At 64.8% G+C, this 22737-nt stretch overlaps 1 protein-coding gene across 2 annotated transcripts; it reads left to right on the top strand.

Moving 5' to 3' along the window:
• The first annotated feature begins 16090 nt into the window (after nucleotides 1–16090).
• PEX10 (peroxisomal biogenesis factor 10) lies at nucleotides 16091–22667 on the top strand. Of its 2 annotated transcripts, none has more exons than XM_030324705.1 (6): nucleotides 16091–16237; nucleotides 16932–17012; nucleotides 17515–17921; nucleotides 19185–19360; nucleotides 19502–19637; nucleotides 20923–22667. In XM_030324705.1, exons 1-6 carry the CDS (start codon nucleotides 16126–16128, stop codon nucleotides 20974–20976), a joined length of 966 nt encoding a protein of 321 aa, XP_030180565.1. In that variant the 5' UTR covers nucleotides 16091–16125; the 3' UTR covers nucleotides 20977–22667. The 2 variants fall into 2 exon arrangements, with proteins under 2 accessions (XP_030180565.1, XP_030180564.1); XM_030324704.1 differs by having other exon boundaries at nucleotides 20903–22667.
• Nucleotides 22668–22737: the final 70 nt, after the last annotated feature.

The raw sequence follows: 22737 nt of genomic DNA, 5'->3' as shown, positions 1-22737 counted from the left end.
ACATTTCCTGACACCGTCCCACTGGCTCTGGCTCTGGGGCTGGGCCCCATACGGCCCACCCCGCCCCCAGCTCCGGCGGGTAGCTGGGTCTTCTCCCCCTCCAGAGTGGATTAAACCGGAACTTGGGGGCCTGCACCCCATCGTGGGCACGGTGGCCGTGAGTCCCAGTGAGGGCGGCCCAGAGCAGGTGCTGGGTGACGGCACAGGCTCCGTGCAAGCCACCGACCCAGGTCCCGAAGCCCAAGAGGCCAGGGCCCCAGAGCAGGCCCGAGGCACGCCCCTCCTGGGCACTGCTCCCCCCCACCACCCCACCCCCACCTGGGACAGAGCTGGCATCAGCCAAGCCAGGCGCCATGGCTCAAGGGAACCCGGACATACTTCAGTCCAAAGCCAGAAGGAGCCTCCCGAATGTCAGGGAGACACAGCCTGCAGCTGCCGACTGTCCCCAAACAGCCTCCAGGACAGGCTGACCTGCTTCACAGGCTTTGAGGCTATCTCCTGCCTTCTTGGCTGGAAAACCTCTCTTGTTCGGTGAGGCTGCCTCGGGGAGCCTTCTGGAAGGACCTCCAGGACCAGACGGAGCACCGCCACCCCGGCCCTCGGCCCAGAGCCAAGCACGGGGCCTTGTGTCACACACCAGCATAGGCAAGTCAGGCGTGGAGGGGACAGAGAACACAGGGAGCACCACGAGGAGAGCACGAGGTGGGGACGGCAGGCCACGGGCGGGGGCCCCCTCCTCCGCCCCGCGGCCCTGCCCGGGCTCGGCAGCCTGCTCTGCGGCCACCGCCCTCTCCCGGCGTCCATTCCAGACTGAGCCGAGCAGCAGGGCCCAGAGCCTGGGCAGGGGGCAGTGGGCCTCGAGCAGACATGTCCCCTCGGCGGAGGAGACCCGTTGGGGCACGTCTGGGGAATGTGGGAGAACGGGCCGGGTCCGGCTCTTCGGGGCGCACAGAGCACATGCACGCAACCCACTCCACACACACACACGCACGCGCACACGCGTGCACAGACCCTCGCGGGCGGGCGTGCCAATTCACGCCCACGCTCACCCCCACCACTGCTGTCCCGAGGGGCAGCCCCAGGGCAAGCAGCAGCCGGCCTCAGGGAGAGCGGGTCCGCGTGGGCACGCACCACCTCCCTGAGCCACAGGCCTCGCGGGGGTGAGGGTGCGCTCTCCTCCTGACCTCCCAGGAGAGCTGAGTCAGGGTCCGCCGCGGGCTGCGTCTGCCCAGGAGGGGCCAGAAGGAGCCGGAGGAGGCAGGGCCCCCGCACGTGCGGGCAGAGGCTGCGCTGCCGGGACAGGGGACAGGCGCAGGGAGAGGACTGGCCGCACGCCTGGGCTCTGCCACACCGGTGGGTGCCAGCAGCCTCCGGGCACCCCCGTACCCTGGAGCAGTGGCTGCCGAGTCCGCGGCCGGCAGGGAGCAGCTGAGCCCGGGCCCGGGGCCCGGGGCTGGGGCCGGACACTCCCTGGTGGCCGCAGCTCAGCCCACCATGCCGGGTACTCAGGACACCGCGGCCGACGGTTCTGGGCCCCAAGGGGAGAAGCCCCCACCTCCCGGGGGAGCCCGGGCCCAGCCTGCAGCTCACAGCCAGCAGATCCCCGGCGGAACACGGAGCAAATTATACAGCGGGAGAGACGCCGGAGCCACGTCTACGGGTGCAGCCGGCTCCCACCCTTCCCTCGGGCAAGGGGCTCTCACACCTGGCCAGGCTCACCTGTGCACCTGTGCACCTGCGTAAATCCAAACGCCGGAAGCGGAAACGCCTCGAACGGATACGTGGTGGTGGTCGCGTGGCCAGATCCTTATCCGGCCACCCACCCGAGACGCGAGCACTTCACAGCGTCTGCACCACTATCTCATCTTCCCGAAGCCGAGAGGCAGAGACGGTAGGCGCCAAAGCATCATCGTCCCGCTCCAGAGACCACGAATGTCACTGCCAGCGGGCCACAGGAAGGCACAGAGGCGACGGGCCCCGAGGCGACGGGCCCAGAGCCTCCCTGGGGTGCGCAGCCCAGCTGTGCTGAGAAGCCCCAAGTCGGCACAGGTTCCCAGGGGTCTGACCGAGATGGACGGGACTGGTGGGCCGGCCGGCAGCCCCAAAGCGGTCTTCCTAAAAGGAAGTCTGTCCCATCTGCCGCCCCTTGCCCTGGCCCTTGAGGGGAGGGACCAGGGGAGCGGGCTTGCTCTGGCCCCTGTCCCCCACCCCCAGCCCTGGAGCTGCTGGCAACTTGCCTTTGCCTGAAGCCACTGGGAGCCGCCCCCTAGACCCACCCGAGGTGCCACAGTCCCCATTCAACTAGAAGAAGCCAGGGACCTCGGGTGGGGCCACCTCAGCCCCCCATCTCCGACAAAGACCACCAAAGACATGTCAACCTTGTGCACTGGGGACAGGTGCACACCAGCCACTCTTGCCATCACGCACGGGGCCCCCCACCCACGGCAGCCCGCCTGTTCCGAGGGAGCGGGCAGAGCTCGCTCTCCCGGGCGGGAGGCGGGGACTCAGAACCACCTCACTCACCCACAGGCAGAATATTGATGTTCAGGAAAAACTGTCCACTCTCCGGATTGGGCCCTGGGTCTTCCAGCGGGGGAGCCATCACGGACGGGTGCGGGGCTCTCGGCGGTGAGGGCAGCAGGGGAGAGGTGTGGCTGGCCTGGGTCACCAGCTGGGGCCAGCCACCCGAGGGAGGCAGGGAGACGCTGTTCTGAGGTCCCTCTGCCCCCCGGGCCCCTGGTGTCCCCCTCCGGAGTGGGGACTGGGCCTGTGGCTCATCACACACCTAGAGAGAGCAGGGCGGCGGGTGGGTGGGCGAAGCCTGGCCAGGCATCCAGGCCGATGCCAGGGTGGGGTTGCAGGGCACCACTGTATGGCCATCCTGCTCACCACCCCTCAGGGATAAACACCCCCCCGCCCCCCGGTGAGGAGTGGGTGAAGCCAGGGGGCTGGTGACCGTAGCAATGGCTCCATCACTAAAGAGCGACTGTTGTTCTGTGCTGGGACTTTTCCTGAACTCGATGAAGTTCAAAGGCAAAACAGGCAGCATTTCACAGACGCCAGCCAGCCCTTTCTGTCACGATGGTGCTGGGGGGTGCTCGCCAGCCCTGGGCCTCAGAGGGGTGGCCCCGGGCCACAGGAGCGGCCCGAGGAGGCTGCCCCTGGACCCTTTCCACAGCCCTCGGCTCCCACGGCACCGTCACCCCCAGCCCGGCGGCTCAGGCCACCTGTGGGTCTATGCAGCAGATCGAGCCACTTTGGTGTCCGAGCCCCTGAGTGGCCCAGGCTCCACCTGCCTCCTGGCGCCCCCTCCCCAAGTCTTAGTCCCGCCGGCCTGTGCGCAGGCTCCTCTCCTACTTGGAGCCCCCACTCCATCCATCCACCTCCCCCACACACGCCGGACCAGCTCCTTCCAGAGACTTCTTCCTCCCTGGGAGCTAGAGAGAGGCCGCAGAGGCCGAGGTGGGAGGCCACTGGGCCCAGGACAGAGCTTCTGGACTTGGCCCCCGGGTGGACATCAGGATACCTGGCCCCTCCAGCCACCCAGAGCCACATGCTCTGCCCAAGTAGGCAAATGAACCGAAGGTGGGCAGGCCCTCTCCCGAGGTCCCCGTGGGTCAGGCTTAGCGCGTGACTCTCCTGAAGCCCAGGCCTCTGGGGCTCCCTCCGCCCCCCCGGGGGTCTATCCCTCCCTCACCCCCGCCTACTTCAGCCCCTCGGCCTCCACCCGGCCTACCCCATCCAAGACCAGCAACTGACCTAGAACTAGCCGGCCAGGAGCTCCCTGGGGTCCTACGCCCCCGAAGAGCACGGGGCGTGGGCACCAGGCAGCCCGAAGGCCAGGGCGCCAGGACTCACGGGGCCCCTCCGGCCCCAGCCCTGCTGTGCCTGCCACAGCCTCTCACAGGCCCGCCCTCCACTCCCGGTCACCCCTCCAGACGCCCCGGCTCCAGGTTCACCCGAAGCTGTGGGGTCCCCGGCCCAAGCTCACCCGAGGCCGCCGGCCACACAGCCCACGAGGCCAGAGCGAGCTCCTGCCACCGTCTCAGCCGGCTACTGCCGGGTTCCAAGTAGGCACGGCGGCTTCCTGCTGCTACGGGAGCCCAGGATCCGTGCCTGAACACGTCTGCAAGCACAGGCCGGGCGTGGGGCTCGGCGGGACTGGCGCGGTAGAACCTAATTAGGCAACAGCACCACACCGCAAGCCGAGACAAGGCCGTTGAGGACCATGAGGTCAGCCGTTGGCACGGGCCCGGCTGCACCTTGCCGTGTGAGCTGAGCCCCTCACCACCCGCCCCTGCCCCTCAGACCACGCCAGGGCCCCTCGTGGCACCCCTCGGACACGCCCGGCCCCTACAGTCCACGGGCCTGCGGCGGGGTCAGCAGCCTTGTGGGGTGGGGGCCGCGGGCGGGAGGAGCCCCAGCTGACGGTGTTGTGGGGCTGTCCCCAGCCAGGCCTGCTCCTCCTCGCAGAGCCCCAGGCCGAGGAGGGGGGCCCTCTGGTGCCAGGCCTTCAGCTTGCTCAGACCCCCATCCAGATGCCAACGTCGAGTCCTGGGAACTGGCCACTGCCCACGGGTGACCGGTCATGGATGACATGGTTCAGTGCCAGGCTGGGTCCACTTGACCCCTGTCCTCCAGCATCGGCCTATTTAATCAAGACATACAGCCCAGGCCCAGAGAGGTCAGACAGCGGCCCAGCCCCGAGCCCAAGGGCCAAGGGCGCGGTGCTCGTGCCCAGAGGTACGCCCACCTCCACGAAATGGCCAGCCCCCGCCCGCGGAGCCCCCAGAGGACAAAGTGGTTGCCGTTTGGCCTGCACTTGTCAGTCCGTAGTGCCCTGCCCACAGGGAGGGCTGGCGTGGACCCTCAGTGACTTCCACCCCTGACAACTCGCCTCCAATGTCCGCAGCGCCCCTGCCGTGCCCTGCAGAGCGGCCGGCTGGCCAGAGGAGTTCCCCGGGGGTCACCGCAAGCCCCGGCCGGCTCCCGACATCCTCTGTGTCACTCCACGGGCGTCCCCTGGCTCAGAAAGACCCCAGGGGTGGGGAGCCAGGCAGAGGTGGGAGCCCCGGCCTCTGGAGGCGGGGGTGTAGCGATAGGGCGTCCGCTCCTTCCCAGCCCCAGGCCCCACCGGCCACCAGACTCCAGACATCCCACCTGACTTTTTCTAGACCCACTGCCCACTTTCCCCCTGGGGTCCCACCCGGGCTGGACACTTGGTCTGAGGGCCTGAAAATCTCATACGATGAGGGACCTGGACATCAAGGAGACGGTCTGCCTGCCCCCCAACCCCTTCCTCGTCTCGGGACCCAGTAGCCAGGGTCCTCCACTCCAACAGTCCCTTCCCCCTGACCCCCTAGTGCTGCCTGACGGGTCTCCTCTCCAGCAGGGCACCTCGCTGCCCGCCAGCGCCCCCTGGCACCGGTTCCTACAACCTTGCCTCTCCAGCACAGCCTCCAATGGAGGAGCCCCAGTGATGGGGAGGCAGGTCAGGGCGCCCCCATGGCTGGCCGGTCTGAAGCTGGACCCTCTACTCACCCCTGACTTAGCGGATGAGAACACAGATGATGAGGGGGCCACTCCCCCCCCTCAAGCTGTTGAGCCGCCCAAAGCCAGGCCGGGCACGTCGCACAGAGAACCCAGCAGCCCTGACTCCGAGGCCGTGGCGGGAAGGAAGCGCCCTGCCCCGGCCCCCTGCTCACGGAGGGTGGGCAGGAGTGAGCTGGCCCAGGGGCTGGTCTCACAGAGTTGAGCCCTCACGCTAGGTCCCGAGGGAGGGGCTTTTGTCAAGGGTCAAGCCCCAGGTAAGAGTGGGGGGTCACTCAGCCAGCTTGGCACTGGCCCCCGAGGAGTGGGGGAAGATGTTCCCAGCAGCCCTGACTGCTGGGGGACGCACACATGGAATAAACACACGGCATGAGGTCCGTGGGGACAAGCAGCGTCTTGAGAGCATAGTATTGCGCGGAGGAAGCAGAGACCAGAACGAGGCGTGCGGGAGAGCAGTGCTTCCAACGTGAGGCCCACGGAGCCCCTGGTGTCCCAGAACCCCCCGGGGGGTAGAAGTCTGCACTATTTCCATACTAACCCCCCACCCCGCTCCTCCCCGTGCCCACATCTGTGCAACGGTGGATAACAGCCAGCACAGAGCCAGGCAGCGGCTCCAAATGGCCCTGGGTCGTCCCGTCAGGCCCCCTGTCACCGCGCACTCAAGGCCCCCTGTCACCGCGCACTCAGATCTAAACACAGAAGAAGCCGCTGCCCTGGGAAATTCCAAAACGTGAATTTTGTGAAACCTCAGCTCTTGCCCGTATCCTGTGTGAGAGAGCCGGGGGTTTCTCAAGAGGAGGGGCTCCGGCGGCAGATGCCAGGCCCGCGGGCCGCGAGGCGCAGGCAGCAGTCTTTGCTGGAAGGAACCACGGCAGACAGACTGTTGGGAGGCACGGGCGTGTTCAACATCTGGCGGCGGATTTCTCCAAAGCGCATACGGCGAGCCTGCCACCTAAAAGCAAAGTGACGACCGTGTGATGAGCTCCGTTGCCAGCGATGAAATTCGCGCTTCGGTAAAAATGAGCATTTTGGAGAATGTGTATCCACCACTGCGAGTCTGACGGCTTCCGAATATTTGAGGCTTTTTCTCACGGCAGCAGTGGCGGCGTTCAGGAGAGACCACGCGACGCGTGGACGTGCGGGAACTCTGCCGCACTCAGCGACCAGCGGCTTCCAGATGCCCCAAATCCTGCCCAGGTAGAGATCCACTCACAGCCAAAGACCCACCGACGGGGCTCACGTAACAGAACCCCAAACGGGCATCGCCAGGCTCGGGCTTTCACCCGCCACCACCTCCGCCAAGCGTCATCGTCTCTGTGGCTTTGCCACGGCGGCGAGGGACGCGCATGCCCGCGTGCAAGGAGGTGGGTCTCCTCGAGAGCTTTCCACCCCGACAGGCACGCTGTGAACGCACGCTGTGGCGGCCGCGGCGCAGCAGCGCATCCAGAGCCCGGCCCCCTTCCTCCTGCCCCCTGTTCCGGACACTCACGACAAGACAAAGCAATACCGCTCTTCTCGCCGAATTCGTTTTGGGGAAAAAAAGTTATTTTCATGAAAAACTATTTATATTAACCTAAGTTTGTGCAGCCACTGTGGAAAACAATATGGAGGTTCCTCAAAAATTATAAATAGGAATGCTACTGGGTATTTCCCCAAAGAGAATGAAAACATTAATTCGAAAAGGTACACGCACCCCGAAGTTTACCGCAGCACCATTTACAACAGCCAAGGTGTGCGAGCGCCCTCTGGCGTCCACCCGTTGGGGAATGGAGAAGGACCGGGCATGCGCGCACGCGGGAATATTACTCAGCCATAAAAAGAATGAAACCTGGCCACCTGCAGCAACACGGATGGAACCACAGCGCATTACGCTACGTGAAATAAGGCAGACACACGAAGACAAAAGCCATACGAGTTCACTCGTACGCAGAATCTAGAACACCAAACCAACGAACAAAGAAACAGACTCGTAAGTACTGAGAACAGGTGGTTGTGAGAGGGGAGGCGGGTGGGGGGATGGGGAAAATAAAGGGAATTAAGAGGTACAAACTTCCAGTTACAAGAAAGATAAAGGAGTCACAGGGGTGGGAAGTACAGCACGGGGAACACGGTCAGTAGACTGTAATAACATGATGGCGGCGAGCCCTGAGTATTTTACACAACTGCCCGGTCACTATGCTGGGCACCTGAAACTAAGGACTAATGTCAGACCGCACGTCAACCCTACTTCCAAAAAATACAAAAAAATGTTCTTTATGTTCGCACATAATCACTTGGTTGTTATTCAGCGAGACTACATCAACAAAACGTTTTTAATGATTACTCTCAACATCTAACGTAGTAAATGTCAAGTGCTAATAACCAGGGATGTGCCGATCCCGATTTACCAACCAGCCCCGTGGGGGTGAAAGCCCTGATGGGCGGTGTTTGCCAATTTGCACGTGAATACGCCCGCGGCAGCCAGTTTCCAGCTGGGAGGAAACGGGGTCACGTCCGGTCCTCCCGCACTTCCGCCGGGCGGAGGGCACAGGCATGAGCTACAAGATAGGGGCGCAGATAACAGCAAGATGTGAATAATCAGGAAGCAAGAGTGTTCATTACCTTGCTTTTCTTATAATTTATATGTTTTACATGATTTAATTAGTTTAATTTGATTTTAATAACGGCCGCGTGTGACAACCCGCTCTCAGAATTACCGGAGACCTCATAGCCGGCTCGTGAGCCGGTGCGAACGGCTCAGGCTCCACTGCACAACACACTTCGGGGTCCCCCGACAGCTGCTCAGATCGGAAAGGGGTCCGGAGACCACCCTGTGCACTGCCAATACGGATTTTTAAAAATCACAGCGAAATAACACTATCCACGCTGAAAAATACAAAAAAAAAAAAAAAAAAGATGCACCTAAGGGGGGACCGGATGGGCAAATGGCAATCCATTATCAGTCAAGAGTGGGGTCGAGACGTGGTGAGGAGGGGTCCCCGCTGCTCTCTGCGCCCGAGGCCTGCAGAAGAGATTACTGAGGAACTGGGCGGGTCTCAGGGAGAAGCCCAGCCTGGTGAGCAGACACAGGCCCCTCCCAGTCTTCACGCTCTGGGACCCCCACCCCCAGGGACTCTTTCCCATGTTGCACCAGGAACAACACCCCATCGGGGCAGGGCCAAAATAACCGGGTTTCACCCCACAAAGATGATCCCGGGAAGAACCCACAACCTACCAGCAGACTGGGCCCCAATGCCCCTCCTGCCTGAACCCCACCTTCTCCACTCGGGAGGGTCACTTGGGCCCAACAGGCACCTCCAGGGGGGAGCTTCAGGGCAGTAGTTTCGTCTCCACGCCACAGCACAGGGGGATTAAAAAGGAAGCATACAGCCCAGGGACAGCAAAACCCCTGTGGCAGGAAGGGCCCTCTGGTCCGTGGGCCCAGGGCTGGCTAGGACCTTCGTGTCCCAGTCCTCCCAGGATTCGCCTGGGGCAGCTGAAGGAGCGCACTCTTCAACTGAAGGGCACCTCCACAGCTGGGGACACCTGTTCCGGCTCCTCCCTCTGTCCTCCCACCCCCAGAGGAGGCTGGCGGTGGCTTCCCACATCCCAGTGCTGGATGGGCACATAGCCAACAACACATCAGAAGCCTCGTCTCCCTCTGCCGGCCCCTCAGGCCGTGAACATCCACCGTGACTGCACCATTCAAGGCCTCTGCCAACAGCACATCCAGGCCCCACCAGGACCTGGGGTGGCCGGCTGGGTGAAGGTGTGGAAGCGGGCAGGCCAGAGCAGCCCGCGAGGGGGCCGAGGAGGCCCCACGGGGCCTGGGTGGGGGGCGGGGGGGGGGCACTGAAGACCACATGCTGGGAGACCTGGCCATGGGGGTGCTGTGTTCTGGGTCGGGGTGGACAGCAGGGGGTGGGGGGAGAGGAAGTGGGGAGGAAGCTCACTCTCTTGAAAAGGGTTTGCTCAAGGGTGGGCACACGGCTGAGGGCAGGGCAGGGAGGACTGGTCGCTGGAGCCACCGGTGAGGGACGGACGGGGAGGGATGGGAAGCAGACCCCAGGGTCTTTGGGCAGCAAAGACGTTAGTGCCACGAGGGTGTCGGGCCCAGGGTGGGGGCGCAGGGGTGCTGGGCAGCCACGACACAGAGCAAGCCTGGGTAAGGCCAAGCTGAGAGTAACAGGGCTTGGGGGGGGAGGGGCTCCCGCCTGGGAGAGGGGGAGCCGGGACAGGCATGGGCACAGGAGCGGCTGTGGGAACAAAAGGCAGTAGGAACGTGTCACCCCCATGTTGCACAAGGCAGGAAAGAGGCTCCAGGGGGGGAAATGCCCCACCCGAGGCTGGGGCCACCTTGGCCGTCCCCTGCCCCACTCCGTGCTCTGTGCTGCACTCCCCTGGGGTGCCCAAGGCTTTCAGCCCTGCCCATAGGGTTCTAGACCAACCTGGGGACAGGGCCAGACGCTTGCACCCAGGCCCACCCTCGCCCACAGTCTGCAGACCTATCCCCCATCCTCGGCCCCCTCCACAAAACGCTACTGTCTCATTAGAGACGGTGATAGGTTCCGAGCCCACGGGCCTGGCCTCCCCTGAATGCCTCCTCCAGCTGCCCAAGCTGATGCATGAGCTCCCCTCCCCTGCCTTGGTGCTCCCAGGCAGGGGCCCAGGGCCAAGCGAGGCCGGAGGAATTGCACCCGTGCTCACCCACTGCCCCCACCCCTGTGGACAGCCTGGGGACACGTGCTATCCCGCAGGCACAACAGGGCACCAGGAGCACCATCTCCAGCGGAGACTTTGAGAGGAGACACCTTCTAAGAGTCCTGCCCACCAGGCTCCTCCTCACCCGAAGGCACCCCAGGCCACCTTGGAAGGTCTCTTCTGCTGCCGGGCCACAGAGGGAGGACAGGAGGAGATGGGAGAAGATTCCAAGGATGCTGCCGGCCTCCATCCCAAGGGCAGCTGTCTGGGGGCACCCCTTCCTGCCCTCAGCACTGAAATGGGGGTCATTCCTTTCTGTGTTTGTTCAGGAAAACCCGTGGTGCCCCTTCTGGAATGGGGAGCACCGCAGTGATCCCCCGGAAGTGCCACACTCACAGGGCTCACATCTTAAGGAAGCAGGCAGCAAAGTAGTCCCTTGGCGGTCGTAAAAGACCGTGAACAGGGATTATGCCTGGGGAGACACATGGAGCGGGGTGGGGGACGAGTGATATTGTGACTGAGTCACGGGACGGTCCTGGACAAGACGGTACCTGCAGACGGCCTCCCGGGTGGGGCCAGCGGTCACCAAACAGGGCACCTGTGTTCCCGCATCCCCACTCTTCAAGGTGCTCACAATATCCGCAGGGACCTCCAGTGCCAAGGTCAGACCTAGAACTCTCTCCTCCAGGTGCTGGAGAGCCTCTGAAGGCTCTGGAACAGGGAGAGAAGAGTCCGGTGCTGCAGGGGACGGTGGGGCAGGGACGCGGCGCTGACCTGTAAGGGTGGGCACCCCCACCACATGCCCAGGGCTACCAAATGCAACGGTCAACTTGCACCCCATCGGGTCCCCACTCGGCCCTGGCCTTTGGTGACACGTTTTGGTAGGTCACACCTGTCTGATAAATGAGCCACGACGGTGTGGGCAGGGGCAGAAATACCCAGAGCCTGTCGCTGGAGGCCTCAGCTCCTGCCCGCCGGCCTCCAGCGGGCCCGGGGCTCCCACTGCCCTCCGCCTGCGGGAGGACCCCGGCACACTTGGGCCACAGTGGGCTGCGCTGGGGCCCCTCTGCCTGCAGGAGCACCCACCCCACTAACTAAAATATCCCGCACGCCTCCTTCTGGTTCACTGACGTGAGGTGGCCAGAGGAGCGGGGTGGGGGGGGGGGGTGCTGGTGCCCTTGGCAGCTACCGATCTCTGTGAATTGGGACAAATCTGCCAACCCCGCATTCAGAACCGACTGGATGCGGCACTGAAGCCCCCCAGGGCCCACCCGGCAGACGCGGAAACCGAAGCCCAGGAAAGGTACGGACCTACCCAGGATCCCCCAGGATCGTACCGCTGCGCAGACGCGGCAACCGGGTCCCCGCTAGGACGAAGGCAGTGGCGCCACAGGAGGGTGTCTCCGAGGAGGCTCCAGCACACGGTCTCTCGAAAGTGGCCGCCCGGCCCCCAGCGCCACCCAGGAAATGGCCCCAGGACAGGGCCTGACCTCTCTGCTCCCGGGATGGAGGCCGCTCCCCTGGCTGGAGTGAGCGGCGTGCACGTACGGGTTTTCTGTGCTGCTCTCAACACCCCGCCCGGCCCGTGGCCCTGCGGAGGCCTCCCTGTCTGGCCCTCCTGGTGCCCATGAGTCCCCACACTTCGGGGCACCCCACGCCGCGGGGGCCTGGCCTTTCTTTCCCTCCTTTCCTTTCTCCCCCGACCCCCATGGGAGGCCAGGAGGGTGACCCATCACCCCAGCCTCTTCTCTGGATAGAGCCCTCCCTCTCCTTCTGCCGGTGCAAAGCCTCCTCATCCAGGAAGTCCTCCTGGATCATCTCTTCCCTGGGCCCAAGCGGCTCAGCCCAGGATGACGGCCACGCATACATGGACAGCCACCCCCACCCAGCAACAGACAGAACCACTGGGGTACAGATGTGGGGCCAGACAGACCTGGGATCACCGGGTGCCTGCTTTGAACAAGGCACAGTCTCTCTGAGCTTTGATTTCTTAGCTCTGTCCCTACCTTCCTCGGCCCCCCAAGTGCAGACTCCTGTCCTGGCTCCCTTGAAACCCTGACCATGGGCCAGAGCCCCAGAACCCCAGGCGGACTCTGCTTCGTCGGACACGCAACTCTGCCAAGACAGTCCCATCCCTGACGAGCACAGGGACGCACTGGCCTCAGCCGCTCGCCTATGCCCTGGAACCACTGACACGACCTCGCAGGCAAGCCCAGGCCCCCAACCTGGGCTCTGCACTCTGGCCCCTTGTCCTGACCCCAGCTACCGAGCCTCCTGCTGTGGGACCACTGCTTGGCTGAACGAGGTCTCTGCTCGAGGGGCTGGCGGGGGTCCCCTGCTCGGTCCTGGCGGTGCTGCCCATCTGCACCCGGGGCCTCCCTCCCCTCCCCAGGCTCCCCCCACCCCACGCCCACTCTGTGTGTGTGCCACCGCACGCGAGTGCCAGTCGGTGCAGTGAGGGGCATTTCTGGGCCTCCAGGCCTCTGGGGCGGCCACTGGGGGTGGAGAAACCTGTTCTCCGGGTTTGTCTGAGAGCCGCTCCCCACAAAAGGAAGCAATGCCCACCTCTGCCCTCCACCCCCAGGGCACCTGCCCAGTCGGGGGCCCAGGCCCAGCACCCAGGTGTGTGGCTGTCTGGACACGCACGCAGCTTTCTCCAACGTCCTGTGTCCGTCAACCTCCCGTCCCCAGGGTGGGCATCCTGCCCCGGGGAACAGTCCCCCTCCCAGTCCCAGGACAAGGGCACACCCCACTCGGTATCTAACAGGAGGACCCTGAGGCCTGGGAATTCGGGACAGGGAGTCACACAGTGGGAGCATCTTAGAATTAGGGCAACAAGCCAGCCCATCTTGTTTTTCCTTCCTCCCCTCCTCCCGGCACTGTTTTCTTGAGCACCTGTGCATGCCGGGCTGGAGGGGACAGCAGCCACCCCAGCAGGAAGGCTCCGCCAGGTGAAGCCAGCCTCCCAGATGAAGCACAGGGACACAGGCGAGTTGACCACCAGCTTGCCCACTAGGCTGCGGGTGGTGCTGGGTGGAAGTGGGAGATGAGGCGGGGGACCTGGGGTGAGGTGTGCAGCAGGGCTGAGAGAGGAACCAGAGCAAACACCCTGGAAGAGGGACACAGGAGAGGGTCCAGGGCGAGCACCCCGGAGGAGGGACAGAGGGTCCTGAGTGCTGGGAATCACACTCCTGCTCAAAGGGCAGCCTGTGATCCAGGGGACTCATGTGCTGGCACAGTGGGCTCTTAATAAATACCAGCTCATTCTATCAGTGCTCCCATTTCACAGAGCAAAAAACGGAGGTCTGTGGAGTCAAGGTGGAAAGCGCGCGAAAGCTCTCTGCAAGCCAGCAAGGACCCGCCGAAGTCACAGCAGGTTGAGTCAGAGACCAGCCCAGCACGGCTCCTGGTCAGCAGGGCCCACGGCTCGGCTGCCGCTGGACACGGCAAATAGCACCCAGCAGCTTAAAAACGGAGTCACCCCTTAACCGCAGGCCCAGCTGGTGGACAGCACCCCCCCCCCCGCCCCCCCCCACAGGGGCTGGGCTCGGCCACCTCAAGCCCGGCCCAGGCGGCCACTTCCCTGAGGTCCACTTGCCCGGGGAGAGATCGCAGTCGCTCTGCCACGTCTTTGGATCCTAATCCAGCTTCACTCTCTGGGGTGAAACCCCCTAACCCCTAAAATTCTACCCTCTGACCCCCTAGAGCAGATGGGCCGACGGCGCCGCCTGCCGGCCGTTCCTCAGTCTGACCCCCAAACCGAAGTCCTCTCGGCGAGGGTGCGGGGCGGCGCCAGGGGGGAAACGAAGATCCGAACCGGGGGACCCAGGCCCCACCTGCCCAGAACAACACACGCCGGGTCACGTGGTTTCTGGTTTCTGGTCATATGGGTTCGTGAGGCTGAGCAGGAGAGATGCTGGGAGGTGCAGTCCCGAGCAGGACCCGCTGGTGGGCACGACGGGGCAGTGAGGGACCCGAACCTCCACCAACTGGCTGCGGTGAACACCAGGGCCGTTTGTGCAAACCCACAGGCCAGGGCGTCTTGGGGGCCAGCAAGGAGCTGAGCGTTTCAGACTGTCAGACGTAGCTGGTCAGAAACTTGTGAAGGCGGGGTGGGGGTGCCAACTGAAGCTTCGGGCAGCCTCTGGCTGCGGGGCACAGGGACGTGGGCAGGGGCTCGCCTCCAGGGGGCTTCACCAGGAAGGGCCTGCCCACAGCTGGTGGGACCTCCGGTTAGCGCGGAGACTGGCTCAGAGCCACTGCCCAGCCACTGCCCGGCTGCACCTCGGTGGGCGGTGGTCCTGAAGATGGGAGCAGAGGCGAGGGCAAGGCCGCGGCCGTCACGCCCCGCGCCCTCCCGGGCAAGGTCACCGTAGGCTCAGTGGCTCCCCAGCCCCGTGGCCGGGCACTCTCCTTAGTGCCAACAGGACAAGCCGCAGGCGCCAGCCGTGTCCGTCCGGGGCACCCCCTGCCCTCCTCTGCCGGGCAGCGGGTGGGGCACAGAGCCCCAAGCCTCCAGGCACACTCCATCCTTCCTGCCTCCTCCCTCTCCCCTCCCGCAGCTCGGTCCAGCTGTGGCTCTCCCAGCGCCGTCCCCTCCGGCGTGTGGCCTCCCTGGGCCCCTCCCCTGTGAGCAGAGAGGCTGACAGGGGTCAAGGGTCGGCACTTGCGGATGTGGAGCGGTGCCTGTCTCGTCACGCTCACCGTGGATCCCGGAGCAAGGCTCACCTCGAAGCCGCCACGTTAGCTTCCGGAGCCGAAAACGCCCGCACTCGCACCCGGCCCCCAAACCACGCCCCGCATCCACCTCCGTCCGTCCCTCCCGCCCCGCCCACTCCCTTCCCACACCCCAACGCCCATCCCTTCCGGGACCTCGGGGAGCTGGGGCCGGCGTTCACCCACCGCAGCCCCGCCCCCACCCCCCACGGCCCCGCCCCTGCACGCCTCCCCAGCCCCCTACCCGCCTCCCCAGCCCCCTACCCCTCACGGCCCCGCCCCTGGCTCCTTCCCGCCTCTACGTCGTCCTCGCCCTCCACGGCCCCGCCCCCACATTGCCCCCACCCCTGGCGCCTGCCCACTTCTACAGCACCCCCACCCTCCACAGCCCTGCCCCCGCATCGCCCCACCCTCCACAGTCCTGCTCCCGCATCGCCCCCGACCCTCCACAGCCCTGCCCCTGGCCCCTGCCCGCCTCTACGTCGTCCTCACTCTCCACGGCCCCGCCCCCGCATCGCCCCCGCCCCTCACGGCCCCGCCCACCCCGCATTGCTCGCCAGCCCTCACGGGTCCCAGCCCGCCCTTCACGGCCCCGCCTCCGGCCCCTTCCCGCCTCTACAACGCCCCCGCCCTCACAGCCCCACAGCCCATTGCCCCTAGCCCCTCACGGCCCGCCTCAGCATCGCCCCCCGCCCCTCACGGCCCCGCCCCCGCACCGCCCCCAACCCTCACGGCCCCGCCCACCCCGCCTTGCTCACCACCCCTCACGGCCCCGAGCCCGCCCTTCACGGCCCCGCCTCCGGCCCCTTCCCGCCTCTGCAAAACCCCCGCTCCTCACAGCCCCTCACGGCCCCGCCTCCGCATCGCCCCCGCCCCCCACGGCCCCGCCTCCGCATCGCCCCCGCCCCCCACGGCCCCGCCCCCGCATCGCCCCCACAATGCTCGAGCCGGAGCCCGGCCCGCCGCCACAGAGACCCCGACCGAGCGTCGTGCCCGGACCGCAAGACGCCGCTCGTGCGGCTCCGCCCCGCCTGGGCAGCAGTCAGCCCCGCCCCCCGCACCGCCCGCGTCCCTCCACCTGCGTTGGACGCAAAAGGCCTGCGCCACACGTTTGCGTCATCGGGCGCCGCCCGCGTGGGCGTGGCCACGGGGGTCACCCGCACCCGGCGCGCAGCGATCATGGTGCCTGCGGCCGCCGGCCCTCCGGAGGTGGTTCGCGCGGCGCAAAAGGACGACTACTATCGCGGCGGGCTGCGGAGCGCGGCGGGCGGCGCCCTGCACAGCTTGGCGGGTGAGGCCCAGGCTTGGGGCCAGGGGTGAGGCCCGGGCACTGGTGCGCGCTTCCGGGCAGCGGGAGTCCAGGGCTGGGGGCGAAGGTAGTGGGGACGCTCGGACGCCAGGCTCGGGTTGCGGACTCACGGCTGGGGGTTCTGGGCAGGGAGAGGGGCGAGCGGAAGAAACGGGGGGCACGTTTACTTTGGCACGTCTTGTGTGGAACAACGTTCTCGGTGCTTCACAAACACCACCCGTTTAGTTCTCAAAACGTCGTTCCCAGGCGGGACTCCGTCGGTGTATTCGTTTTTGCAGAGGGAAACTGGGGTTCCACAGACCTCTGGTAGCTTATGTGAGGTCACAGCCAGCAACGCGAGGGGCTGGGATTTGGTGCCGGACGGCAGGCTCGGCTTGGGTTCTTAGTCACCATGCTACACTGCCTGTCCTTCTGGCCCTTCTGGGCTCGAGAACGGTTACCCAGGTGGGTCCTAGAGGGCCGGGTGGCCGCAGGGGGGGAGGTTCTCAGGAGACTCAGCGGCCCAGACGAGGCAGGAGACTTGGGGCCGGTGCACAGCTGGGAGACCAGGACAAGAAGGGGTGTGGCTGAGGACAGACTCAGCCCTGGGGAGGGGTGGCTGGGCCTTGGCGGCAGGAGGAGCGGGCAGCGTTGGCCCTGAACTTCGCCACCTCGCCCCCGCCGCCCCTTCTCTCAGGTGCGAAGAGGTGGCTGCGGTGCAGGAGAGAGATCGAGCTGCTGTCGGACGTGGCCTACTTCGGCCTCACGACGCTTGCAGGTAACAGCCCGGGGGGGACCTTGAGACCAAGGGGCCCACGACACACCAAGCCCAGGGACAGGGGTGGGGGAGCTGCCAGCAGAGCGAGAAGCGCCTGGAGGTGCTTCCTGGTGTCGCTGGCCCAGATGCAGTCTCAGGGAAGGAGGGGACCCTGACCCCTCCCCTGCAGGAGACGCCAGGCCCCAAGCCCCAGCTGGAGCCTCTCAGAGTTCTGAGGTCACATCTGTGCCGTTGTCTCATCCTTTGTTTCTGGGGACTTTTGTCCTGGACTTTGCCCAAGGGACCGTTGGGACTGTTTGTGACTGAGTTCCGTGGCCGGACAGGGGTCCCAGCGCTGAGCCCTGTCGCAGAGCAAGGGCAGCAGGGCCCCAGTGCGGCACCTTCAGAGGAAAGGTTAGGGACCTGATAGAGAGCAAGATCCAGTACAGAGAGAAAGAAAGGGACGGCAGGGCCCGGCCTCAGCCTTCTCACGTGCGTCACCCCCCTCCCCCAACCCCGGCAGGCTACCAGACCCTCGGGGAGGAGTATGTTGGCATCGTCCAGGTGGACCCGTCCCAGAGCCGAGTGCCCTCGAGGTTGCGCCGCGGCGTGCTGGTCGCGCTGCACACCGTCCTGCCCTACCTGCTGGACCGGGCCTCGACGCACCTGGAGCACGAGCTGCAGGCGGACGCCGCCGGCGCCAGGCCCTCGCAGGGCAGCCCGGCAGCCGACAGGCGCGGCCGGCCGGGAGCGAGGCTCTGGGTGCAGCGGCACGTGGCCGCGCTGACCGAGCAGCAGAAGAGGGTGCTCCTGCGGGCCGTGCTGGTGCTCAGGCAGGGCCTCGCCTGCCTCCAGCGGCTCCATGTTGCCTGGTTCTATATCCACGGTGCCTTCTACCACCTGGCCAAGAGGCTCACGGGAGTCACTTACGTAAGTGGCGGGTGCCGTCCGTGCTCGCTCCGTTCTGGACCGATTGTGTCTCGGCTTCTGTTGGGGAACAGCCACAGGGCCCTCTACCGAAAAGCGAGGCTCTTATCATGTCACGTTTGACAAAAGATCCTGGGAGTACGGTCTCCAGGAACCCTGAGGGTAGGGCACACCTCTCCTCCGGAGGTAGCGTTTGGGAGCCGCTCTGCTGTTTACTCTGAGAGCCCGCCCGAGGCTCCAGGCTCCTGGGCCCGCGCCAGCCCCTTCCCAGCTGCCCCGGTGGAGGCGCACGTGTAGGGACGCCTGTTGCCTCCGGGATCTTCCCTGATCCAAGCCTTCCGGTCAGCTCCGCCTAGCATCCTGTTTCTTACCTGATGCGTTCGCTTCAGGATTCACCGGGAGAGTCTCGCCTCGGGGCCCCGACTGCCCGCTTCCTCGCCTCGCCGGCAGCACTCTCCCGGGTGCCTGCCTCTCTCCTCTCCAGTCTCAGCCCTCCGTGCCCACTCACAAGGGCTGACGGCTCTCCGCCCTCGGCGTTACCTACGGTGTGTGCTGAGCTGCCGTGGCGAAGGGCCCGGAGACACGGGCTCAACCCAGACCGAGGCCTTTTGCTCTCCTGGGGCCCTGGGGGACTGCTGCCGAGTCTTCTCTGCCTGGATGCAGGGGGCCTGGCTTGGGGACTCCCAGCTGAGGGGAGGGGGACCAGAAGTGGAGGGCAGCCGACTTTCTCTTCAGGGCTGTGGCTGCAAGTTGCCCCTATCACTAGCTGCAGCGTCACCGGGGGGCAGGTGTCTCGCTGAAAGTGGGAGCTTCTCCGTGTATGTGACACACGAGCTGCTTAGCGGTGCCTGCCCGGGTGCTGCTTCCCTGCCCCACGGGTGTTCTCAGGCTTCTCTGCCAATGCCTTGTCTCTCTGCAGTGTGGGTCCCCGGATGTATCCCTTCACCCCCCAAATCCTCACCTGCAGCTAGAGTGACTGCAGACTTGGGAGCCCTGCAGCCGTCTCCCCTGCTCAGCACTCGGTCCAGCTGGGAGTGAGGCGCTGAGCTGTCCAGCAGCGTCTCCCGCCCGGTACTCAGCCCCTGCAAGGCACCCCTGCCCTCCTGACTCAGCCGAGAGCCCCCCCGCCCCGCCACATTGTGCCAGGAGGGTGGGGTTTGGCCTCATCCGGTGGAGCTCTCTATTGCCAGGGGTTGTCCTGGCCCCCATGCTGCTTGGCGCTCTGTGCCAACCGATCACGTGACTGTCCCTTCTGGCCCTTGACAGCTTCGCGTGCGCTCCCCACCTGCAGAGGACACGAGGGCTCGTGAAAGCTACAGGCTGCTGGGGTTCATCTCCCTGCTGCACCTGGCCTTGTCCGTAGGCCTGCAGCTCTACGGCTTTCGGCAGAGGCAGCGCGCGCGGCGGGAGTGGAAGCTACATCGCGGCCTGTCTCATCGCAGGTGCGTGGGTCGCGGCTCGCGTGAGTCCCTGGGGCAGGGCCGTGGCCTGAGCGTCCCCATGCTGGGCACTGCCGCGGCTCAGGGCAAGCACTGCAAGGACCCAGGAGGTTAAATTACGGTCTCGCCCTGCCACACCCCCAGGAGCCAGGTGGAAGAGAAAGCCATTTCCAGAAACTCCCGGTGTACTCTGTGCCTGGAGGAGCGCCGACACTCAACAGCCACGCCCTGCGGCCACCTGTTCTGCTGGGAGTGCATCACCCAGTGGTGCGACACCAAGGTGGGTGTGCCTTGGGTCCCTAGCTGTGATTCTGGAAGCAGGCTCCACGAGCAGGTGCCTGGGCCCGCCCAGGTGGCCGCCCAGGAATCCGGGAGGAAGCCTGTCCCAGAAACCTCCTCTCACGGGGGGTGGACGGGTGCGTGTCTTTTTAAAGCTCCCAGATGAGCCGGACACGGGGCGTGCCTAGAGTCAGGGCTGTGGTTGTGCAGCTGGAGGCGTTGCTGGGGCAGCAGCCCGGCCGCGAGGTCCGGTCCCTAGAGGCCTCCCCGATGGGGCCCCTTCCTTCGAAGCCCCTGCTTGCCTGCACACACGGGGCCCTCCCCGGCCGGGTACACGTCCGCCGCGACCACCCACGTGGGCGCTCCCAGGACACACAGCTGCCTGCGCCAGTCTCCGAGACCGCAGGGTGGTGGGTCTACCTGGCCAGGTGACCAGAGCAGGGAATGCTACACCCTCTTCCCTCCACGCGGACTCCAGGGAGGGCTCGGGTTCGTGGGCCCCCACGGCCTCGGGGCGGGCGCAGGTGAGGTAGATAAACAAGGCGTATGACGTGCAGCTTAAACGCCTCGTCCTCTTTCTCACCTGAGGACACCTGCCTCCACACACTGGCCAAGGGGCACTGTTCATGGAGCCTGCGCGTGGGGCTCACGGTGGCCGTGGCCTCAGAGCCTGGGTGGAGCAGACTCGGAACCAGCACCTGTGAAGTGTCCGCACTGTGTGGGTCCCACTGGATTGTGCCATAGCCTCCACTTTGGGGCCCCTGCTTCCATTCGAGGGATTCCCCAGGGACACAGGGGCTGCCTCTGTAAGGGCCGCCCCGGGCAGCAACACCTAGTGGGAGGTCAGCTGACCTTCCCAGGGAGGAGGGAACCCGATCTGTCCTTGGGGGCGGGGCTGCGAGGACTGAGCTGGACAGGACATGCTCGTTCATTCCCGGAACCGCGGATACTGCTGCCCTTTCGACACAGCCCTCTGTGGCAGCCAGGCCCGGTCACCGTGTGGACAGGCTGACCGTCTCCTTGGCCTGGTCAGTGTCCCCAGCTCCGCTACCCCAGGGTTAAGGCCTTCCCTTCAGGTCTGACTACTGAGAAAAGTGGGGTTTTTTAATCGTCTTAATTTGAAGTTAACAGAGACGTGCACAGCCCGCGGGTCACTGCGAGAGCCTGCTGTGGGGGGGCCTGTGGCGGTCTCGTAGGGACCCTGGGGGCCTGTGGGGGGGGGCTGCGCCGGCCACGCCCGTGTGACCCTTCTCCTTCCCCCTGTAGATGGAGTGCCCTCTCTGCAGGGAGAAGTTCCCTCCCCAGAAGCTCGTCTACCTGCGGCACTATCGCTAACCTGACCAAGGGCGGAGGAGCCCACGAGTCTGTCTTCACCTCGGGAGAATCCTGATCCGTTCCCAAGGTCAACTTGCACAGAAATCACGAGATTCTCGAGTTTCGCTTCACGTCATATAAGCAACGCTGCCAGCAGCTCCGGCAGCACAGGCCGGACCTGCCGGCGAAACGGCCGGTCCGGGGCCTTCGGGCGGGAAGGAGGCCGGGGCTCCCCGTTCTGTGGACCCCCGAGCCCCCGGCGCCGGCGGCAAGCAGCGGAGCCCCCCTGGGGGGCCGGCCGCACCACACGCCCGCCGCGGCACAGCCGGGTCGCTTCTGGTCTCCCTCCCTTCCCCAGACCGTTCACGTGCCGACAGCGGCTCTATAGGAGGCACGTGGTCAGGGTTTGGCCCGAAGGGGCAAGTGTGGCCAAGAGCAGAGAACGCGGCTCAACAGTCACCGAGCCGCCAGCCCCGAAGACCCAAATCCTTGCCCTGGTCACCAGAGGCAGGCTGCCGGTGGCTCAGGCACACCGTTCACGGGAGTAGAGGGACTCCGAGGGGCTGTACCTCCACCTGAGAAGGTCAGCACGTGCCTTTTAACACACATGCGTTTGTTTCCCATCTTAGAAAACAAGTCTGCATCTCGGCTGAGGTCTGCCCGGAGTTCCGGGTGCACAGCCAGCCTGCCCAAGAGGTTCTCTGCTTTTTTAACACCTAACCCACAGCCGCTCTCAGAGCTCAGTCTCCCCGAGGCCTGGGCAGGCCGGCTGCGCACACCAGGTCACCGCTGTCTAGCCTTTTGGTTACTTTTAGGTCTTGAAAAGTATTTAGTTTCTGCCAGAGACGGGACTTTGCCACAAGCTTCTTTAGGAGACCAGCTCCACAGAAGTGTAGGAAAGTTCAGACTGTTAAGGGTGAAGAACTGAAAATCAGATTCATAAAGGGTAAGAACCTGTGGTCAGGATGTCGCATTCCCTGTCGCGTCGTGGGCTTGTGAGAGAGGCCTATGCAGAGTTCCGGAATCTGATGGACTGGACACGGTTGTTCGGGAATACACGGCTCCTCGGCTGACAGAGCTCACCGCCTGAGACAGGCCCCATGACCCTGCCAGACAGAAGCCGACCTCCGGATGGAGAGAAGCCTGAGAGAGGCTCCACGGTTTGAGGCCCATTACCTACGCTCTGACCGAGCGCAAACAATTTCCCGTCACATCTGCGGCCTGAGCATTTGCTAGGAAAACAGGATGAAGAATGAAAGTGTCTGGAGTTTGAGCATCTCCAGAGCTACAGTGTCGCCTCAGAAGTATGGATTGAGAACATCATTTAAATACCAAGATTAAAACACCAAATGACCTACACAAAAGGTCTGAATCGGGCCCTTCAAAGCAAGAGGAGCTCAATTTCCGATCTGTACAAATTGGCAAAAGAAAAGCCAGACGATAAACATTCAGTGCCTAAACCCCTAAGACGGATGGGACACTGGTCAGTCAGAGCTGCGCGCCTGCCCCCACCCCAAAGGGCAGGAGGAAGCCCCCGTGTCTGCACCTCAACACCCACCCCCACCCCCGGGGCCACCCCACTCACCCCTGCGGAGGCCGTGCACCTCCCGGCCGGGTTTGCTCAACACTGGTGAGCTGCAGTGTTCCAGATAAAGACTCCACAAGAAAGGGGACACTGTCTTTAATAAAGTTGGAATTAAAAAGTCACTTAGTAAAATGTTTACGAGTATTTGTTTTTATCACATCAAAAAAGTTGACATGCGGGTCAGAGTTCTGTTTTCCTGTAG

The sequence above is a fragment of the Lynx canadensis genome, chromosome C1 (assembly GCF_007474595.2).
Source record: "Lynx canadensis isolate LIC74 chromosome C1, mLynCan4.pri.v2, whole genome shotgun sequence".
NCBI classification, from domain to species: Eukaryota; Metazoa; Chordata; class Mammalia; order Carnivora; family Felidae; genus Lynx; species Lynx canadensis.
The sequence above is the reverse complement of the archived record's forward strand: the minus strand, read 5'-3'. Positions and strand labels throughout refer to the sequence as shown.